Below are 23590 nucleotides of genomic sequence, written 5' to 3'. Positions count from 1 at the left end.
TGTTCCTGTTAGAGACGCTTCGACAAATGAAGACCGCTGCGTTTTGTGAAATTGGTCACTAGTCATCTGTAATCTATGTAAACAGAGGTGTTGACTGCCCAGTTCTGAAGTGCCCTGACACGGGTAGATTTCTTTAAAAGCTCAGCTTTCCAGACTTCTGCGTCCCTTCTTGGAAGTGAACCTCCCCGCTGATTAGATAATTGAAGTGAGATCATAAGCAATTTTAGTTTTTCTTTAGTAAAACACTTTGAGAGTTTTACAAAATGTGTATTTATTTTTGCAGGGCTCAGAATGGAATGCTTCTAATTTGGAAGATTTACAGACCAGAGGGTAAGCAAACCGAAGACCAATTAAAAAGTGCCTCATCTTATGATAGTTGCAATGAAAGACTTCTGAAAATGCCCAGCTATATTATTACTTTTTACGTTTTCTTAAAAAAAAAAATGCATTGATTCCTATGAAGCTTAAAGTGCGTTAGTTGCGATGCATCACTGAAATGTATATAACTGTATTAAAATGTCAGCAAGAGAAGGGATTGTCCCAAATGCCACATTTATCTCAGAACCCCCTATGAATGTTAAGAGCTGCCTCAGCCCAGATTGTCTAGGCTACGCCTCCAACGCGCTTTGGCCCTATGTCCTCCTAATGCACACAAAGGGCTGTGTGTTTAGTACGTCTCACTAGTGCGAGCAAGCCTTTAGATTCAGATACATTTATTTTATCAACGCTCTAGGCACTTTATATGGCTGATGTCAGTCTTGTGATCAGGCTGCCTTTCAGATATCGAGGCCAGCTCCTGGACCTCTATAAGGACTTCACTGAAATCCAGGCAAACCGTTAAATCAACAGTTGAAATACATATGTGAGCGCTTGTATCTTCATCCCATTCTGAAAGTCACACAGCCCTGCCAGACTGCAAGGCCAGGTTGGTGACGTCACTTTCTTCACAATACAGATAGGTCTTGTTCCTCTTTTGTGTAGTTTGATAGTGGAGGAGCAGCAGCCACAGAATCCGCTTATCTCTGCTCATTCCTGTCTGCGTGCTTCTTCTCCACACGTGAATCCCCATATAGTGCAAGGGCCTGCCTGATTGCATACTAATTGAAACTCATAAGGTTTGACCTCATATTATATGGTTTTGGTAAATCTGAAGACAAAAATCGAATGGAGTCTAAGACTGGGAGGCCATTAAAGTTCATGTGCTTGTAAAGGAAGGTGTCCCAATATTTTTGGTAATTTAGTGTGTGTGTGTGTGTATATGTGTGTGTGTATATATATATATATATATATATATATATATATATATATATATATATATATATATATATATATATATATATATATATATATATAATTCTAATATAAAATGTGTTTTAATGAATACTTACCATATGTCTTCCCTATCTGCCTGGAGGTCAGCTATGTAATGCTGCCTGGTCTGTGACCTGCTGCAGCTTGTGGCTGGACTGTGAAGGAGTAGCAGCACACTGATGAAGTCATCTCTCTGCTCTCCCCTTCTGTTATATATTATATGTAGAGCCCCTGATTTTTGTCCTCCCTGTACCAAGTACAGTCAGTTTGTAACATGACAGATTCAGGTAATTGTACTGTTCTTTTCCATGACTAAATGGTGTTTTTACATCTCCCTGGAACTCTGCTTTCATGTCACTGCTGGTGTCGAGCTTCAGTATGTTTTCCTTGCTTTCATATAAATCCTCCAGAACATAGATTGTTTTCATTATTACTCTCTCTCTGCATAATGATGGAATCTGCTGTTTTGTCAAGCCGCAGACTGGTTTGGCTACATAGTCTGTTGTGTTTACCTCGGCTTTGTGCCACATGCAGCGGGAGAAAAACACTCGAAACCTCAGTTTCCTGAATTCTAGCCCCTTCTTTTAGGGATTTTATTATCCCATTCCCATATGGCAGATCAGATTGGTTTCTTTTTATACATATGGTGTGGCAGAGCACACTGCCGGTTCAACAGATGTCTTAGTTGGGGTCAGTAACCTTTCACATTTACCTCTTGCTGCTGTCATAGCATGATTTGTAAGGCCTGTTCTAGCACTTTTAGTCCCAGTTTATACATGGTTTGCCCTCTGAAAACGACCTGTGGTGGATCACTTTTCAGTAACAAGTGGTGAGGCGGCCTATTTTAACCCCTAGAAGCCTGCACTGTAACCGCATGCATTGCGTACAGTTGTAGCACAGCCCCATTCACTTGAACAGCTTGCATGGACAAAGGGGATCATTTATTGTCACCATGGTATGTATTTATCCCCCCATATGGCTGACTTTGTAGCTTTTGGGGTGCAGTAAAAACATGGCTGATGTGCAAATGGTCACTTTAATGTGTCAAATTAATTTATAAATATATATATTTTTTTTCTTAAACAGGGTCAGATACATCTTGAATGTTACACGAGAAATTGATAACTTTTTTCCCGGAAATTTTGAATATCACAACATCAGAGTATATGACGAGGAAGGCACTGATCTACTGGCTTATTGGAATGATACCTACAAATTCATCTCTAAGGCAAAGTTAGTACATTTGTTGATCACATCTGCTCTTTGGTGTTATATGTGTGTACTGATGTTTTATGTATTAACATGGGAGACTATGCTGCGCAGTCTGTTGGGCCCATTTTACAGCAGCCACAAAATAGAATTGCAGTCCATGAAAGTTTCAAGCAATTCATGGCTCAGTTTTTGAGCAGTTTACTTTTTGCCATGTATGAAGCTAATGCTGCTTGAATTTCTTCCAGAACCACCCGTCTCAACAAAAGTCGATTTAGAAATTGACTTGGCCACGTGAATAATTCTCGGCCAGTGATTGCATCCTATCAGGTTCAGCCACTGTTTGGGAATTCAGGTGCTGTGGATGCCCGAATACAATAGTGAGAGGAGGAGATTTCTTGTGGGCTGAGCCAGAGAAAATCTAGCCATGTATGGCAAGATTACATAGCTGTCGATCACTTGTAGTAAAATTACTGCAAGCGGGCGGCCAATCACATATGTACATGTATGTGATTGGCCGCCTCCCCGATTTGGGGCACGTATGCGCGCTCTCCCCCTGCCAAAGTTGTGCTGACTATAGTTTGGCATCTGATTTCATCAAATATCGGCTGTGTCCAATCACACACACCATTCCGGGTTTACAAAACACAGAGCTCTGTGTACTCTGAACAGCAATATGGATGTTTCTTCTCCCTGAAAAGCGGAGCAAAAAAACAGGCAGATAGTAAAGTAAAGGCACACATTTTTAGTTTCATAGTTAAAGCAGAGTTCCACCCAAAAGCGGAACTTCCGCTCATTTTTCTCCTCTGCCCCTCCGGTGCCACAATTGGCACCTTTCGGGGGGAGGAGGGACAGGATACCTGTTGCCACTTTCGGGCGTCTGGGCCGCGGCCCGTGCCATCACTGTGGGGCTCTCTCCTCCTCTCCCTGTCGCCAGGCCTGTAGGAAAGATGAGCGGGGCCTCGTGCGTACAAAGTAGGGTTCCCAGCATTAAGCCATAAGGCTACACTGCCAGGTACCCTTACCCACAATGGCAGCAGCAGCAGTAAAAATTGCCTGGTCATGAAGAGAGTAAAATCTTCTGGAGGTCAAGTGGGTAAAGCAGAAAGTCTGTACAGTACTGCAAGCCCTAAACCTCCAGTGCTGAGACTATAGCTGGCCAAACACTGTAAATGACAGGGGTTATTGTATTTATTCTGCTCTTTCTATGGTTTTTGAGCTCTCTAGATATTTTTTTTTTTTTTTTTTTTTTTACATCCCACCTTTGGATGTTTTCTCAGAGTGAGTTTCTGTGTCCTGCTGTCATGAAATGGGAGGAATCGCTCTCATTCCAGTGTTGACACAACAGTGACAGGTGTATTATCACAATTTCAAACGCCACAACACGTGTCTTTGTGTGTGTTTTGCTTTGATGGAACACCAGCAGGTTGGCCGGATTTGTGCCCCGAGATGCTGCGGTATGTGGAGGTAGAGTGCCCTCTAGTGTTGGCTGAGTATAAAAGTGGTCTTGGTTTCTAAAACTGAAGATGCAACTGTTTCAGAGAACTGATGGCAGCCTTGTTCTGGATTATGCTGTTTCAAGAATGGTTTGCTATTAGTTGACAACAGGTTGCAGTTCTTGCCTCAGAGAGGTTTGCATATATTTCCCCAAATCGGTTATCATTTTGTTTTGTTTGCATTCACATTGTATGACAGATGTTATTAGTAATTGAGTTTTCTGTTTCTCCTGTAGGAAACACGGAGTTAAATGTCTAGTGCACTGTAAAATGGGAGTGAGCCGCTCCGCTTCCACTGTGATTGCTTATGCTATGAAGGAATATGGCTGGAATTTGGACAGAGCATTTGATTATGTGAAGGAGAGACGCACCGTAACCAAACCTAACCCTAGTTTCATGAAGCAGCTTGAGGAATATCAAGGCATTCTGTTAGCAAGGTGGGTCTTTTTTTCTACTTCTAGGACATGTTCGTACAGGTGTTCAACCTATATTTTGGCAAACTGATGCCATTCATTTCTCCAGACCTAAAGTGGTTGTAAAGGCAGAAGGCTTTTTATCGTAATGCATTCTATGCATTAAAGTGGTTGTAAACCCTTACAACACACTTTGACCTACAGGTAAGCCTAGCTTAAGGCTTACCTGTAGGTCCAAGAAATAGCTCATAAACCTATACGGTTTAGGAGATATTGGCCCGAAGACGGGCACCGCTGTCTATGGTGCATGCGCCGTAGACAGCGGCGGCAGGCGCACTGAGCGATGCACAGTAATCCATTATGCTTTGCCTTTGCAGGGAATGAAAGAGGAAGTAAACTCATCAGGGTTTACTTCCTCTTTAAGATAAAAAGCTTTCTATATGCAGTAGTCCCCTTATACTTATCTGAGGTCCATCCTAGATCCAGTCATGTTACAGAAGTGTCTTGGCTGCCTGGAACGCCCCTCCTCATTGGCACAGTAGACAGTAGCGCCATTGGCTCCCCTGTTGTCAAAGTCAGTCAGCCAATGATGGGGCCGGGCCGCAGCTCCATGTCTGAATGGACACAGGAAGTTGTGGCTTGCCTTGGGTGCTCCCATAGCAAGGTGCATACTGTGGGGCCACTCAACAGAAGGGAGGGGCCAGGAGCGCCAAACAGGGACCCAAGAAGAGGATTTGGTTAAAGGGCACTTGCTGTTGGTCTTCAAATGTGATTTCTCCTGGGGAAGAAAAATTAAATAAACATAAAAAAGGAGAAAATGGAATGAAGATATGGACTTTGTAGGCACATGTGTAAAACAGTATAGGTTTTTAATTGGATAAAGTTAAAACTGTTATGTACAGACATAGATAAAAAAAAACATATTTGAGTGACCTAACAGACTCTGATATCGCCTCTAATAGATAAATACCACATATGAAATGTGCAAAGATAGTAACATGTAATAATTTACATCCAGTGGTTATTAGATACGTGAAGTGGTTGAGTCTTGGAAAGGTGGATCTACATGTTACGGTTGTTGGGACGTTGGCACACTGTTACCTGTGCATCCACAGCGTCGCCCTGTGATGATGCATTTAAATCCTTTTTTTTTTTTTCAGTAACAGATACAATTAGACCCTTATGGTGTAATGCATGGCTGCTCAGCCTGTGGCCTTCCAGCTATTACGGAAGTCCCATGAGTTATTGCAAGGCTGACAGTTAAAAGCACGACTTCCAAAGGAATGATGATCTTGTAGTTTCACAACAGCTGGAGAGCCACAGATTGAGCTCCCATGGTGTAGTAGTTGGGTTCAGATCATATGAAAAAATTTGCTGAGAAGGAAGAAGTAATGATTTTAATTTGATATCTTTAGGTGGCAGACACTTTTAAAGCGGGAGTTCCGCTGTTTTTTGTTTTTAAAAGTCAGGAGCTACAAATACTGCAGCTGCTTTTAAAATATGGACACTTACCCACCCAGCGCGCCCGCGATGTCGGCACCCGAAGCCGATCTCTCGATCCTCTCTCGGGTGCTGCCGCCACCATCTTCGATATGGGAATCGGGAATTGAAGCCTTGCGGCTTCACTTCCTGGTTCCCTACTGCGCATGTACGAGTCGCGCTGCGCAATAAGGATGGTCCCCGCTGTGTCTTGGATCCGTGTGTTTCCCAGCAGACAGCGGGGGACCCGCAGGAAGTGGCGTAAATACCCGCAGAATCTTCGGCTATCTATGCCGGAAGTGGGTGCAAATACCTGTACTATACAGGTATCTGCACCCTCTACCCCCTGAAAGGTGCAAATTGTGGCACTGGAGGGGGGGGGGGGGGGAGGGTTCCAATGAGCGGAAGTTCCATTGAACTCCACTTTAAGTCTGATTCAACCTCAAAGTGATAGCTTGTGGAGAAATAGGCTTTTATTTACTAAAGGCAAATAACACTGTTCACTATGCAAGTGAAAAAGTTCTCTGCAATGGAATGTTCCCTAGAGCCCAGTGAATATGGTAAAGCCTCATTTTGCAAAGAATACCTAATCGCGTGCAAGGAAGATGATGGAAAAAAAAAAAAAGCTATTTTGCTTGCACATGATTGAATGATGGATGTAAACGGATTCACTAAGCTCTGGGGAAAATTCCCTTACAGAGTGCAACTGCACTTGCAAAGTGAACAGTCTATTTACCTTTAGTAAATCAACCCCTATGTCTCCACACAGACCTTTGCATTTTTTTGTTGCACTCTGTTAAGGAAAGGACCTTGACCTTCAAGGGTGTTTTATTGGGGGTGTGACATTGGTAATGACAGTATGATTCAGCGATGCCCAAAAAAACGTAATACCCTGAAGAACCATAGTGCCAGTGAATTGAATGCATATATGTTTTGGTTTGCTCAGAGTAGTAATAAACCTGGAAACCTGGCCATCTCTCCCAATGAAACACATTGTAACAAATGATGCAATATAATAACCAGCCAATTAAGAAACATGCATTATTCATTCAGAGAAATATAAAAAAAAAAAAAAATTGTTCTACAGAATGCAAGATATTAACTACAGTCTGAATGAAATCTGCTCTCAGTATCACATAATATAGCTGTGCTTGTTTACTTGTGCTCTCCAGCAGCTCTGTACTCAAATGATACCTCCTCACGTGATCTTGTTTTAAGTCTAGGTGGTTTAAGAAGCATGAGGGTTCGATCTTGTTACGTGATTAAGGCTAACATGAGTATCCAAAGAACATGTCTTATCTTTCATGAGTAAAGCTAGTCCTTGCCTCTTCCCCCTTCATTGGGTTCACTGGCATTGTGCAACCCATAATCCAGTGGCCACCTGCTTCTCTTTATTTCTGTGGCTGAGGCTCAGGGTAGTCCTGCAGCTGCTTGGTTGAGTGATTTATGTGTTTACCCATGAACATTTCTGCAATTACTACTTTTTTTTTTTCTTGCCTTTTTTCAGTAGATTTGTAAACTTAGTGATTGTAAAAGAGATAGAGATAGATATATATATCTATCTATCAATTATCATGTCATACTTGCCTCCACTGTGCAGCTCGTTTTGCACAGAGTGGCCCCGAATATCCTCTTCTGGGGTTCCCCCGTTGGCTCTCGTGGCTCCTCCCCGCAACAGATAACTCTCTAGGAGAAGCACTCTCCTGAGGGGGTTACCTTGTGGGCACAATGCCAAACTCGGCCCCATCCCCGACACCCATGTTGTTGGATTTGACAGCAGCAGGAGCCCATGGCTGTGCTGATATCAATCTATCCAATCGAGAGCCGGGACCCCATGGAGAGAGGCACAGCGAGTCCCCTCCGAACAGATGAGGGGGCTCAGGTAAGTAAAAGGGGGGGGTGGGGCGACAGGTGACCAGTGTCTGCCAGGTGTTTTTTCACCTTAATGCATAGGATGCATTGAGGTAAAAAAAACACAGGGGTTTACAACCCCTTTTAAGTCAATACAATTGAATCATTTGTTTAAATCCTTTAGTGTGGATATAAATGACACAACCCCATCCCTGAAGCACTAGCTCAATTAATTCAACCTTTCAATGGGGGCTGTTTTAGGGCTTTACTAGAGGGCTATAATGAGTACTTATGCTACTTTCACACTGAGGCGCTTTACAGGCGTTTTAGCGCTAAAAATAGCGCCTGTTAAGCACCTATCCTGTCCAATGTGAAAGCCCACGTGCTTTCACATTGGAGTGGTGCGCTTGCAGGAAGTGTAAAAAAAAAAAGTCCTGCAAGCAGCATCTTTGGGACTCTTCAGGAGCGGTGTATACATTGCTTCTAAACCACCCCTGCCCATTGAAATCAATAATCGGTGCAGCCGAAGTGCTTCGGCAGCGGCACTTTGTGGGCGCTATTAACCCCTTCATCAGCCACTAGCGGGGATGAACATGAACAGCTCTGCTAAAACAACGGTAAAGTTTACTTTACTGCTGATGCCTCTTAGCCCCCTCATGCCCCAGTGTGAAAGTGATCTTAATAGCAGAAGCATTTGTTATTATTAGCTCATTGGAAAATCTGTAATTCACAGGCCCAATTCCTCCCTCTTATTAGTGAAGGTGGTATTAACCTAGGTGAGGCATAGTGATGCATGCAGATGGATATAAGCAAAAATTTCTCTGGTCATTGTAGATATCTTCACATCTGTGGATAGCCTAGTTGTTCAATTGAAGTCTTCCAGCGGAGGTTTACATCTGTCATAAATCAGCCAATTCAGCAGGAACCACCAAATTTCAATCCATCTATGGCCAAGCTGGTTTTACTGAAGTCGATCCATCAATTGATTTCAGTAAAAGCAGCCTGTCAGGGTTTTTTTTATTTTCCACCGGATCACTGACTTGCCGGTGGCTATAGCCGCCAACAGTGATCCTTGTAGTCTGCTGGTGGGGAAGGCTCTCTGCCGGCAGAAAACAATAGCCCTGCTGGTGGGATTCAACACAGTTGATGGGGCAAAAAAGCAATTTTCTTTCCTTTAATTGTGGTTGAAAGAGAAAATTGTATAGTGTATGGCCTGCCTTAAGGACAGCAGGGAAACAAAGTGATAATGTTACTTATAGCGGCTATTAAACCTTTCAGCTGTCAATACTGGGTGCATGTCGGAAAGTAAACCTTCAATAGACTGCTTGCTATATATTGCAGCAGTTTGCATTTAGCCTTTGCACTGTAATATTGTATATTCCTAATAGGCATGTAGTTTTGTCAGTGGAATAAGTGTGCAAGCTTTGTGATCTTGTGTGGATAAGGTTCACTGTGTGCCCATGCTTTCTCAGAAAAGGTCATCCTTAATGTGACAAATAAAACAGGTGTCTCTGGGCAGTGGGGATATATTCATATGATGTGTCCACATTTCATATCGCCTTGTCATGTGCACTAGGCAGCTGTGTGTACCAAATCTTGTTACAGACACTCCAGTGTGTTTTAGTCATTTAAAAATAGTAATATTTGTAGCACAACACCCTCATGTAGTATAACTTTGTTCGGTTGCCGATTTCAGCCTGATTAATTAACAATGAGTAAGTAAAAAAAAAAAAAAAAAATAGTAAAAAACATGAAATCAGTGTACATCTAAAATGCATGGAGATGAAAGGATCAGTCAACCCAAAACTAATTTCATTGAAGACTCTTACTGGATTTTTAATGAAATTTCATTACAATTTGTGGTTTTACTAAAGCTGGAGCATACAAAATCAGGCTCACTTCTGCATAAAACCGCTTCCAGATTTTATTGCCAAAGCTTTAACCACTTTAAGACCGGGTCTATTTTTCAAACTTGTTTACGAGTTAAAATGTTTTTTTATTTTTTGGCTAGAAAATTACTTGGAACCCCCAAACATTTATATATTTTTTTTCCAACACCCTAGAGAATAAAATGGCAGACATTGCAATAATTTTTGTCACACCATATTTGCGCATCGATGTTACTCTGAGTAAATTGATACCCAACATGTCAAGCTTCAAAGTTACTCCCGCTCAAAGGCCACAAACTTTTACCCTTAAACATCTCCATATGCAATGTTTAAAAAAATGCTACAAGTTGCATGTTTTGAGTTATAGAGGAGGTCTTGGGCTTGAACATTTTCATATGCGGGCACTACTCGCGTGAGCTTGGTGGACGGGGCCGTTTAAAAAAAAACAAAAAAAAAAAAAATTATTTTCCTTATTTATTTTACCTTTAAATTTTTTTTAATTTTACACCCTTCTTTAAAAAGTCACTTTTATTTATATTACAAGGAATGTAGAAATCCCTTCTAAAAGAAAAAAAGCATGACAGGACCTCTTAAATATGAGATCTGGGGTCAAAAAGACCCTGCAATGGTATGGAGACAGGTGGGGGCTATCTTCCCCTCACTAATTTCCATACCGAACAGGAGACGGGACACGATCACCTCTGCCGCTGGCAGCGGCTCCAGTAAGCAGCGGAGATCGGCGGAAGTGTTATCGCAGCAAATCTGCCGCAGAGAGCACTTTGATCTGAAAGCGGACCACCAGCTGAAGAGGATATTGCGGTTAATGGTAGCTAGCTGCTGCCATAACAATGATATCCCTCTTCAAACAGCCGACTTATAACGATGGCGGGCAAGTCCGTAAGCGATTGATTGAACTAGCTGAGCTTAGAAGCTAATTGATTTCTATGCAGAAGTGACCCTGATTTTTCTATTTTTCAGCTTTTGGGAATAAACCCCTGTGTGTCAAGATATTGCCTGTATTTAGGGCTGAGTGTCTAATGTTATCCACAAATCTTACAGCTTCTGTAAAAAAATAAAAAATAAATTCTATTTAATGTATGAACAAAAAAATGGTTATAGTGGCTTCTTATTTATAATATTTTTTTCTACCTTGCAGCAAGCAGCGGCACAACAAGCTATGGCGCTCTCACTCGGAGAGTGACCTCTCAGATCATCATGAGCCTATTGGCAAAACAGGAATGGAAATGAGTAAAAAGGACATTACATCGTCAGCCGAGCAGCTCTCAGACATACATCATCATTCCTTTACACTGGGACCTCAGACGGAGAACTGTAACCCAAATTGCCCCAACAGCAACTCCCTGTGCAACGCAACGCAATCACATTTTGAGTTTACATCTTGTGACCTTCACACTGGACAAATTGAGGACATCTTGAACCTCAACACCATGAATGGTTGTCCGGCACGATGCTGCTCAGATGAGTCTTCTGTCTTCCTGGACAATTGTAGACCAGATAGACTGTCTGGAGATGTATCTCCGCATTCTGAATCTTTTACTGATAGAAGTACTGAGCTGCAGGACTTTATGCTGGAAGATATGGAGAAAGATGCACTGAAGAATGATTTGAACTGCCACCTCCTGCCTCTGAGGGAGCTTGGCTCACAACCAGATGAACCCCCAGAATCACCTGACCAACCTTCTTTTACATCTCAGTCAGAAGACATGAGTGCTGATAGGATTGATTTCTTAAGTGCACTGGAAAAGTTTGTTGAATTATCTCAGGAGAATCGTCCACGCACATGCTCCACCACCCGGGCAGAGGAGCAGGTCGGCAATGTTAGGAACGGGGTCATAAAAGGATCTTGGCCTGAAAATGTCATCTCTGAAAGCCCAGTGGATAAGCTACGAGTGAGCCCTGATATTGGCACACCACATGTTTCTGAAGACTCGTCTACAGATGAGGAGCAGCCAAAGGTAAGTACAAATTATGGGTGTTTTCTTGACTCTTCTTAGATGTAATTTGTTGTCCCACCTCTCCCATATACCATTAATTATTGAAATATGGGCATTGCTGTCTAGCATATCAGGTTTTGGGTAGGACACTTGCTTGATTTCAGTTTCCTAAATTTTTAAGAGCTTGTGTATGCCCTGCCGTTACAATGGCATTATCACAATCGTTTGCCCATCCAGAAACTGTGTATCACCACACACACACACACACACACACGGCCTTTGCATGTGCATCTGTTATGCTAAAAAAAAGTAAAAAAAATAATTGGCATCTCTTTTAATAAAAAAAAATAAATAAAAAAAACATACGCTCCTAGATGGCTGCAAGCACTAAGAACCGAGAACTCGGCAAACACCACTGATCACTCAGGTGACTCCAGCTCTCTGCTCTGCCCCTCCAGCGCTTACTGAAGCACTAGGCTATGGAGGAGGCAGGAGGGCACACTAAGAGACTGAGCCAGCTGCCGGTCCAGGCTTCTGGTCAGGATCTTGTCAAAGCCTGGATCGGGTCTTTGACATCAGCTGACGGCAAAAAATAAACTACACTCCTTTGATTCCATAGAAGTACAGCCCCCCCCCCAAAAAAAAAAGCTTTGGCTATACTTCTCCTTTTAAAGGTCTCCATGTATTCACAAGTGGTGGACAGTATAGTTTAGCACACAGCCCCTGCAAACTATTTAGAGCTTCAACTTACTGGTCAGAAGGCGTGAGTTTATATATATATATATATATATATATATATATATATATATATATATATATAAACATTTGTGGTTCAGGAACACCAGTGATTAATTGGAATGCAGTTTACTCAAGCAAAAACAAATGTACAAGAAGCTTGGAGTGCCCTCTAGTTCTGATGACCTTTGTTGATGAAAGGTTGACTTGCTTTACTGACCAAGTTTGCTTTAACAAAGTTGTCATCAATTTTAGATGAAACAAGATATAAAAACATAAAGCAAACCTAAATTTGAGTATCTAAACACTATGCTAGACTTCAATTTGCAAGGAAGTAAGTGTGGCAACACAGATGTACTAACCTTTTGTCTTGTTTTCGTATTTTTTTTTTTCTCTCAGGAGATCTCTGAGCAAAAAGATCATCTCTCCAAATCTCACTCAGAAAATGGAATATCTGTGAAAGAGATTATCACAGAGATCGAGTCCTTCAACCAGGGAGCAGGCCAGTGCCAACAAAAATCAGACAATCTGTCTAGCCAAGTACAAGCACCAAAGAGAAACACAATCCATGATTTGTCACTTGAAGCTGTTTGGGAGCCAGAAAATAGCAACAAGCATCCAGCGTGTGAGAGTGGAACATCACTGCTAAATGATAAGCCTAAAGATCAGAAGTGTCAGGAGGGCAAGCAAAGTTCTGAGGAGGATAGTGAAAACTCAAATGAGACAAGTGACCAACTTGATCTTTCTGGTCAGGCTCCTAAGTGGTGTGCAGGCTCTGTCCGAAGAGCCACAATGGAGTTTGAGGAACGTCTAAGGCAAGAGCAAGAACAACAACACACCACTGCTGTGCCAGTACGAAAGAATTCTAAGAATGATTCCGCTGTTTCTGATACTTCCACCAAGTGTAGGTTTGAAGATTCTTCGCTGGATATCTCAGATCATGAAAGGGATAGAAGGGTCAAAATAAAAATTACAGGGTTTGAGGCTGCAGAATCCCCCAGATCTGAGCCATCTACAGATTCACAATCATCTCTGCTGTTTGAGCTTCCTTCTGAGCAAGTAAATCAGGACACTAACTATTCAGAGCTTGCAGTTAAACATAAAGTCACAGTGAAAGAGCACCAGTCAGCTACTACAACTGAAATCTTGGAGAAAACAAATGAGTTAGTACATCTTCCAAAGAGGATAGAATTAGATCATAACAGCAAGTCCTATGATAGTAATGACAACAACATTTCTCTCCAAGATTCTGTAGTATATACTGGGGATGTAGCTGTGGATTCAAAGAGGTGTCCTCATCTGCCCTTAGAGTCACCCTTAAGAAATGTCTGGTCAAGTACGCCAGACAGTTCTTCGGCACATACAGAAAACCTGTCTTTGCTCAGTGCACCAAAATCTGATCCTCCAAACATCTCCTTTACTATAGGTAGCCCAAAGGAAGAGTTCAGTGTAATAGACTTTAAAGATCCTGCGACTAGTCCTGGAGTACATTCAGATTTCCCCAGTTCCCCTAGTTCCCCTAGTTATTTGTGTCGCCCATTCTCCATTGTTTTAGAAGGTGCCACTGAAGAGTGCACCAGTACAGAAGAGGATTATGGGAACCTTTCGAATTGCACAGACAAATACAGCAGTGATGTCTGCATGGGTGTGAGCGAGTTGATGCAAAGGGAAGCAGACAGTGCCTTGTCACAATTGAGCCATGAAGATCTTTACTTAATCAATAAACTTACTGAGAATATACGGGAACTACGTGAAGTATTGGACGTCTCTGCTTTATCTTTTGGCCTTCCTCATAGCGCCAGTAGTGACAGCATCAAAGACTTTGGTAACAATTCTGGTGTGGTCAAGCAAAGAGCGAAAGAAATTGAGGCACGGATTCGGCAAGCTGGTCTCACCACTCCGTCCCAAATGAAACGTTCTGCATCTCTGGCCAAACTGGGCTGCTTAGAGCTTTCTAAAGACGATTTGTCTGAGAGGGAATCTGTCTCATCTGACAATAACCAAACTTACCCTGATCTGCTTCAGAGTTCCCTCCGGATTGTGCCAGGAAATTGTGAATCAGATTTGGATTCAAAATCTGAAGACCCTCCAGGAAAGCTTTGCATCCTTTCTGTACAACCTTCTACAGGATTGGAACCCACCCAACATTTTGTTGAGCAGATAAAGACTGCAGAATGTGTTGTGAAAAGCAAACCAGTGGAAAAGCCTCTTGTGCAGTATGCCAAAGAGTTTGGTACAACTCAACAGGATTTACTTCTAAGTTCAGAGTCTGAATTGACAGTTTCCCAGGAGCATCTTCACCAATCGGTGGAGCTAGAACCCACAGTCCCACTGGTAACTATAACGCCCAGGCATGAGCATGGTAGAACTCATCCTTTGAGAAGGCTAAAAAAGACCAACGAGAAGAAGAGGACAACTAATCCACTATACAACACCATGTAATCCTGGAACTTTTTAGTGTTTGTTTTGATCTTTTAAAGGGGCAGGTGTAATATGTGAGGAACGTGCACTTTATTGGTTAATTTTATATATTTTGACATATTGTTTTATGTTTTACTGTTCCTGATGCATGTATGGTATGGGCTTCCCCTTCTCCTTCCCTTTTGTAAGTAATTCCTGACTGCACATGTTAGTCAATGTACATATATAAATATATATAATTTTTTTTTTTTTTTTTTTTTTTTTTTAACTCTTGAGAACCTCAGATGTTTGTTTTAAGAGCTTAATAGCAGGTAACTGTTCCAAGTTATGTCTTCAGGCTGTGTTGCCTGATTGACAGTGTCTACCAATGCTGTAGGAACAAGGCGCACTTTCAGATGCAACATGTTTCGGCTTTCTTCAGCACTTCAAATCAGTGTTCTTGTCTGAGGATTGGTGACTTCTCTATGTCCTCAGCAAATGTGAAAGAGGTTTGAAGAGCAGAGTTTTTTAGTCTGCTGGTTTTGCAGTGTTCTGAAATTGCCGTCTTCAGTTGCTTTTTATGCTTTTCCCAAATCTTAAGTTATTGTAGAATTTCCTTCCCTTTTTTTTTTCTTTTTGTTTTTTATGGAGTCACTTTCTTTCCCTGCATTCTATACCAAATGCCTTTTTGGGGTCAACAGTTTTGCCATGTGTCAGAAGATGCCATGGCAGGTCTAGGGTTCATAGTGCCACTTGGCTGTTGACTTTCCACTCTTAATATAAACCTTACTGAACAAGACGAAGCCTATTTTTATGGCAGGTCTAGATCATTACATTTCAGATGTTTTACTGCTGTGCGGACAGCTCTATGTAACTGAACAGCCAAGGTATCTACACTTCTTCAACCCCTGGCAGTACATCTTTATGTGCAGAATTTTATTCTGTTGGTGAGGTTGGGGGCTGCCACAGCCTGACTTAACACAGTCTACACTTTTACTAGCAAGTCTATATAAAGACACCATACTTTTTAGGGTGTTTCAGTCTATTTAAAGGGTTAGCCCACCCAATAAACTGGTGGGTTGAATAATCACCTAACCCTTAAGGGTGCCGGTGCTGATCTCTTCATGCTTTAGTTCCTAAGTAACAATCCCTCATGGTTATTCAAAATGGGACATATAATTAAATCCTTTGGTGGGGGGGGGGGGACAAGACCCTTTTTATTGGCTCCGTGAGGGAGGCGGAGCTGGGAACTTTGGTATGGAGATCTCACCCTTGGATTCCTCACTGACGTCTGTCCAGAGGTTGCAGCATCTGTCCTGGCGGAATGGCCTTTTAAGCACTGAAGGCTTTGACTTGTTAAAAGGATACCATCTGACCAGGCAAACATCTGATCTGAATTGGAATGTGCTCTTATTTGTTGGTCTACAATACGGGAATTAACCCTTCATTACTTGAAATAGTGCTGTGGATCTTCAGAGTTTATGGCCATATTTGTTTTGCCTTTTCACCTTTGTTTTTAATTTGATACACCCCTCTATTGACCCACTTTCCCTCGATTTCTACCTTCACTCACCATAAATTTAGTAATTCTTAGTGCTGCCTATCTGTCTGTATGATAATGACCTGTAAATGTTACGTAGTGAGTGTGTTTGATATTCAGTGCAAAGCTATCGAATATTTGGCCTTCCTAGAACTGTTATGTCAATGTTTGCTTGTATTGAAGTATATATGTTTGAGTGTGTATCTGTACTAGTTTATACTTTATCACACTCATACATATATATAATGTTTATTATGTTCTATATTGAACTTTTACTGACTGGGGTTTTATTTGGCAATATTTTGCTGCAACTGGAATACTCAACTTAGTGATGTTTTAATGATCATTTCCTGTTTTTAGCAGTTGTTTTAATTTGCTGCTCTACTTGGTTCCTGAAAGGCAACTAAACTTAAACTGAAAACCAGAAAATGCACACAAACCTTCAAAAACAGAATACAAGGATTCCAAAAGATGCAAAGAAAGTGTTAATCTGTTGATGATTTATTTTAAATCTGAAAATGTTAGGTCTAGCATAGGTTTTGTTTGTTCACAAGCGTAAAAAGGAAAATTCAATTTTTTAAGGCTATTCTGTAACCTTAGTCCTGTGTGTTCCAAAATCCGTTAACTATAAAATATTTGTCATTAGGCAAAAATATTTTCATGCCTATAGTGCTTCTGAACTTTAAAGTGGGACCTGTACTTGACGCTTCACTTTGGCCTTCTTGCTGGTATAGTGTAAATTTTGAAGCGCTGAAAATTTTACCCTTCTCTCTGTTCACTGCTGGTTTAATCGCAAGCCTAGGTCTTTGACCATCTTATCTTTGTTGAAGAGTAAAGTCTAGTAACACTGGCCAGCAGAAATCGCATTACCAAATGCCCCAAGTTTTGGTTATGTAAGCAGAACTGGTTGGAGAACCTAGAACATAATGCTTTGTCTGCCTCTTTGTTACTCTACCCATCCAAGTTGTAGTGTGTTCATAGCAAGCCTGTGCTTTACCCATTCTGAGTGGTCTCATCGCAACTTTGGACTTGCACTTGGTTTTTACTTTCTCTCCTGACAGCTAAACTTGGTGAAGGAGACATTTGTCACTTTAAACCCACTGATGCATATTCTTATAGTGCTCCCCTACTTCTCTTTTCTCAACTCAGCCTCTCCAAAATACCCACAGGACATTGCTTGAATTTAGAGATTGACTGCTGGGCCTGAGCACTGTCACATGAAAAAGTGGGGGATCTCACTGATCCTGCTGTATTTGCTAGTGTCAGTGGGTTTGGAGACTTTTCCTTGATACTGTCTCATTGCTTGGAATGGACAAAGTGACCGGGTCTATTCATAGTGAACCTGTTGCTTTGCACTGCTTGGGCAACACACGTATTGTAAAGCCGGACAGAGATAGTTCGAATCAGATTCAAACTATGTATGGACAGGCTGAATGTACCCAAGTTGACAGTTCAACTTGGGTAAAACCAGCCTGATGGATTTTACATGTGATTATTGCTAGCGAATGTTATAGAACACAGTGGCTCCACAGGAGAGATTGCTCCAATACTGATTGTGTTGGGGGAATTGAGCAATTTTCTTTTCTGCAACCTGTGGTTGCAGGAAAGAAAGTTGCTTAATCTATGGCCGGCCTAACACGCTTAGTATGTTGCTTATTTAAATTTCTTATGTGCACATGATAGGTTACAGATAAAAGATCTAAAAGAGAAATGTGTCCATGTAGTTTCCACCCACAAGCATACTTGAAATTAAGAATATTGGCAAAGTCTATAGGGTCCATTTATGGTATTTATAATTGGCTCATAATTTTGAGCCACTATTTTGTGTTTCTTTTCGAATCCCTGTAATCTGTTTTCTACACTTGTGCATTACATGCCATGGGCTCTTTTCAGGATTTATATACTGGATGAGTACGAACGCCAGTTGCTAAAAGTGCATATGTTGCATGCTTCTTCATTTTAGAGCCGCTTGCATTTTAAGGTTTAGTTCCTGTAGAACATCATCTGGAACCAGTCAACCAGGTCTCTGAGACATACTCATATTCCGTCCCTGCTCCTCCACAAAGTCAAGTCTCACTGTGGACTGAAGGCCAAGGCATAGTGCGCAGCACTTACACCAGACTCTTCAGCTATCACTTATTTATACTTCAGTAGCATGCAAAGTAGTCTGGGAGTTGTAGTTCAGTAAAAGTCTAGAGATCCATAGCTATTGTCTCCCCTTTACATAATTCATTTGTTGCTGCAAAATGTGCCTGCCAAGTTGTGTGAAGTTCCATCAGGATTGTCAAATCAATTGTACTTATTTACGTTCTTATTAATGTGTTTGTTGAAGCTGTGGTTAACCTTTCCAAATGGGTAGAGAGAACATAATCATAAGCAGCAGACTTGAATAAATGAAAATTAATGGAGACAGTGTTGTTGACGCACAGGCTTATATATGATCTCATTGGCTGCCTCATCTGTGACCAGATCTCCAGTTGAGCAACTTGCAAGTGTAACCCGTCATGGCCTCTGCAGAGGGGAGCGCCCATACAGAGACTCTTAACAGCAGCTCACTCTTCGACAAGTTTTATTTTGTAAAATGTAAAACAATGTTTTTTTTAAGGGCATTTTTGTACAAAACGCTGTTCTTTGGTCTTTTACAAAAAATACTGTGGTTGAGGAAATTTTATTGTTTACATTGTGAATATTAAACCTGAATAAACAAAAATACTAATTGTCCGGTTTATGTGTAATATATTAATGTTCAAAATGTCTAAAGGGGCATTTTAGAAGCAGGGGAAGTCACATTAATTGGTTCAAATTAGGAAAAAAGCCCCCCTTTAACAGCTGTCAGATTTTCTTTGAACTTCAGCCATATTTCACTTGTAGCCTCGCCTCCCAAATGTTTAAAGTGTAATGCCCTGTACACACGGTCGGACATTCCGACGACAAAATCCGTCTGATTTTTTTCGATGGATTTTGGCCCAAACTTGTCTTGCATAAACACGGTTGCACAAAGTTGTCGGAAAATCTGATCGCTCAGAACGAGGTGGCGTAAACCACGTAGGATGCGACTATAAAGAGGCCAGGTAGCCAATAGCTTTCGTATCGTAATTTATTCTGAGCATATGCATCGGAATTGTATAAACGCAATCGGAATGTAAATGATCGGATTTTTTTGTCGGGAAATTTTAGGTCCAGGTCTCAAACTTTGTGTGTCGGAAATTCCGATGGGGCCCACACACAATCGGAATTTCCGACAATACAATCCGATCGCGCATTTTCCGTCAAAGTCCGACCGTGTGTACAGGGCTTGAGAGACTGGAAATCTCACCTGACCTAGACTGAAAATCGTACCTGACTCTAAAAATTGCACTGCGGCCGGCCTGCACATATGCGAGCCAGCTTCAAAAAAAGCTGGTTTGGTTCACATGTCATCTGAATCGGATGCAGTTCAAAAGGCAAAATATAATATAATGATTTAATAATAAAATAAACAGAACCACAGAAAAATTTTAGTATTAGTTTTATATATTGGCTCATTCAATTTGTCACATGATATTAAAAATAGTTATCGGTAATTTGTATTGGCAAGTACTTGAGAAAAAGTATCGGTACTCAGTCTTAAACTGGTATCTGTGGATCCTTTAGTGTTCCCAATACCACATTTGCCATATTCTTGAAGATAACGTAAACCATTTTTTTACTTTTGCCTAAATCTGTAGTTGGTATTTTGAAGAATTTTTAAGCTATGTAGCTGACATACTGGACATATGATGTGTACTGTAAGGCATAGTATAGGTCATTGGCCCAAACTGTAAGGGGGGCTTCTGGGTGAATTGCAACTGCAAAACCAAAGATCACTTGGAATTGCAGTTATCCAAAAACTACAAACTAAAACTACCGCCGCTGACACAATTGCCTATTAATCTGTAGAGAAGGCATTTGTTAGCCACTGTCAGATTGTTCACAGATGGCATATTACTTTTCTACAGGTCATGGAACTTGGAGATCATATTTAAGCTGACCATTGACCGTTTGAATCTCAGCCAGTTCAGCAGGGATGTATGAGCAGGCTGAATGTACCCAAGGTGATCGTGATTTAGTGTGCTGTAGAGTAGGTGAATTCGCAGCTACTGTATGTTTACATTGGGACATGATTAAGAATGAACAGCAACACACACAGGTACAAACGTCTAAATACAGAGGAAATGCAGAGAGCTCTTTTACTTTCCAAAGAATTTTAATTTCTATCCAGTCCTGGGCTTTACACAGCACCACCCTGTCTGGCAGAGTATTAGACCTTTTATATCCTAATTTGTACAGAAAAATGCCACCATTTAGACTGTGGTCTCAGGTGGATGACTAGGGATTTACATCACACCACAGGTTGCACGGTTTATAAGCTATTGCTGCCTAGAACATTTTGAGGGTTCTCCTCCTGCCTTCTTCCCACTGAGACTTTGCTTCAGAATGGTTGACACACAAGGAGCTGTGTATTCCATCACGGAGACGCTTCCCCATTTTCACACCCTGTCAGTTTCCACAGGGGAATAATCTCCCTGATAGCAAAACCAGGCCCAAGGTAACCGCAGCCAAACATTTAATCTGCCAAAGGCCTGCAAAACACTCAAGCCACCCGGTGACGCTTTCCTTTTTTTTTTTTTTTTTTTTTTTTTAAACACACTGAGTACACGGGTACAATAAAACATGTCCGGAAATAAGGATAAACATTTTTTTCTGGTAGAGCACTCAAATTCAGCAACAGATAGAATTGAAGATGAATTGAATACAAAATGTGGTATCCACGGTGGAATAACATTTATATGAATGTCAAGAATGCACCCTGCAAACATGTAATATTCCAGAGTCAAGCAAATACTACAGTATAAACTGGGGGTCGGCAACCTCTAGATCAGGGGTCTCAAACTGGTGGCCCTCCAGCTGTTGCAAAACTACAAGTCCCATCATGCCTCTGCTTTTAGGAGCCATGCTTGTAACTGTCAGCCTTGCAATGCCTCATGGGAATTGTAGTTTCACAATAGCTGGAGGGCTACCAGTTTGAGACCCCTGCTCTAGATAGTGTGCAGGTGACTGGTAGATCAATGTCTGGGCTTGCTGACCAGCCATCCCAGAGCGTCAAGAAAGCAATGCAAAGACAATACTTGTAAAGTTGGCGTTCTAGTAGGGCGCAAGAGCCACATAAGCTGATGCCTCCTCCGCAGTGCTGGTTCCTGTCTCATGTGAAGTGATACCAACTGCACTCCACCTCTTATCCCGACTAGCGGTCTCCAGAGTGGTGCCAGCAGCAGGAAAAAGATCTCAAGCTCAGTGTGAAACAATACACTGAGCATAATAGTTTAGGGGTGCTTTCACACTGATGTGCTGCGGTTTACCCACACCGTGGGTTTGCTGCGCATAGTGGTAAAAACCCATCTTAACTGTGGAGTTTTACCACCTCCCCAAACTGCAAATGTAAACAAACACGGTTTTAGTCCTCTATAAGGTTGCTTTCACACTTAAGTGCTGCAGTTTACCTGCACCACGGGTACAGCATAGTGCATCTGCACCTTTCCTGGGTTAGCTGCGCTTTGCCATAGATTTTTATTCTATCCTGCAGGCTTGGTTCACCTCCTGAAAGCCCACCAAAACACCTGAATGCTTTCAGAAGGTGCACCACACCTGCAGAATGTAAGAAAGTCTATGGTAAAGCGCAGCTAACCCAGGAAAGTAGCAGATGCACTGTGCTGCACCCATGGTGCAGGGAAACTGCAGCACTTAAGTGTAAAAGCAACCTTATAGATGGTCCAAAACTGTAAGTGTTTACATTTTCAGTTTGGGGAGGTGATAAAACTCCATAGTTAAGATGTGTTTTTACCACCCAGCCCCAACTGCACCCCCTTTACCTGCAGTGGCCAGGTGTGTAAACATTTTGCAGCCACCGCAGGAGTTATATGCCCTGTCATGATTGGTGGGTGTAGCACCTGCCAAGCATGACCCAGTCAAGTGAATGAGGCCACTCTGCAAGTGCCCTGCAACCTTGTGCAGTACAGCAAACAAAGGGTTAAAGCAGGCAGCAGTTTGTTGCTTTCTCACCACCTGCTTTAACCCCTTGGACCCCACTGAAGCATGCAATTGCCGAGTGGCCCCTTTTACTTGAATGGGTCACAATTGGCAGGTGATAGTACCCACCAATAGCAACAGGGTTTATCTCCTGTTGTGGCAAGACCAATGGGGTAGGGATTGGGGGCAGTAAACTCAACTGCAGGCTTTTTACCACTCCCCCACTTTGTGTGAACGAACCCTAAGGGTGCAGCTGCGGAATGCGTCTAAGGGCTCATTCACAAGTGCAGTAGGCATGACTACCCCTTGAAAAGCAAACCAAAAGAGTGTTCAACAGGTGGTGAGGAGGTGGTATGTTGCCTTCTGATTTTAAACCCATGGTTGCTGTGCAATGCACACATTTGCGACACAGTAGTTTGGCTCTTAGGGGTTTAAATTGGGTATGAGGAGGTGATACTGTATCCGGTGATCTTTGACTTCTCCCATGTTCTTCAGGTAGATCTCCACCTCTTTAACCACTTGCCGACCGCCGCACGCCAATATACGTCGGCACAATTGCAGCGGTGGGCAAATGAGCATATCTGTCCGTCCCTTTTAAGAGCCGGGGATGCCCGCCACATACAGTGTGACCGTGTCCGCGGGACTGGCAGACTGTCAGCCGGTCTCCTGGTGATCGTGTAACGGAGCCTCAGAATGGGGAAGTGCCTATGTAAACAAGGCATTTCCCCGTTCTAGCCTGTGTCATGACCTAGATCGCTGCTCCATCGGGAGCAGCGATTGCTGTCATGTGACTGGAAGCCCATACCTCCCACAGTTAGAATCACTCCCTAGGACACACTTAACCCCTTCACTGCCAGTGTTATTTACATAGTAAGCAGTGCATTTTTATAGCACTGATCGCTGTATAAATGACTGGTCCTAAAATGGTGTCAAAAGTGTCTGATGTGTCCGCTAAAATGTCGCAGTCCTGATAAAAATTACAGATCGCCGCCATTACCAATGAAAAAAATAAAATAAAAATGCCATAAATCTATCCCCTATCTTGTAGAAACTACAACTTTTGCGCAAACCAAACAATATGCGCTTATTGGTATTTTTTTTTTTTTTTTTTTTTTTAAATATGTAGAAGAATACATATCGGCCTAAACTGAGGGAATTTTTTTTTTTTAAATATATTTTTGGGGGATATTTATTATAGCAAAAAAAGTATTTTTTCAAAATTGTCGCTTTTTTGTTTATAGTACAAAAAATAAAAACCAGAGGTGAT

The 23590-nt window shown here is 41.9% G+C and overlaps 1 protein-coding gene across 3 annotated transcripts in view; it reads left to right on the top strand.

Annotated features, from left to right (window-relative positions):
• SSH2 (slingshot protein phosphatase 2) overlaps positions 1–18997 on the top strand; it is a 317108-nt gene extending 298111 nt beyond the window's left edge. For all 3 annotated transcript variants that reach the window (XM_077480336.1, XM_077480333.1, XM_077480334.1), the window contains 5 exons: positions 284–330; positions 2398–2544; positions 4253–4453; positions 10805–11624; positions 12738–18997. In XM_077480336.1, coding sequence (XP_077336462.1) covers positions 284–330; positions 2398–2544; positions 4253–4453; positions 10805–11624; positions 12738–14780 — 3258 coding nt within the window. In that variant the 3' untranslated portion in view covers positions 14781–18997. The remainder of the gene's footprint in view (positions 1–283; positions 331–2397; positions 2545–4252; positions 4454–10804; positions 11625–12737) is intronic.
• Positions 18998–23590: the final 4593 nt, after the last annotated feature.

The sequence above is a fragment of the Lithobates pipiens genome, unplaced genomic scaffold, assembly GCF_037356315.1.
Source record: "Lithobates pipiens isolate NorthernLeopardFrog02 unplaced genomic scaffold, aLitPip1_a1.2 Scaffold_16, whole genome shotgun sequence".
Classification (NCBI taxonomy): domain Eukaryota; kingdom Metazoa; phylum Chordata; class Amphibia; order Anura; family Ranidae; genus Lithobates; species Lithobates pipiens.
The sequence above is the reverse complement of the archived record's forward strand: the minus strand, read 5'-3'. Positions and strand labels throughout refer to the sequence as shown.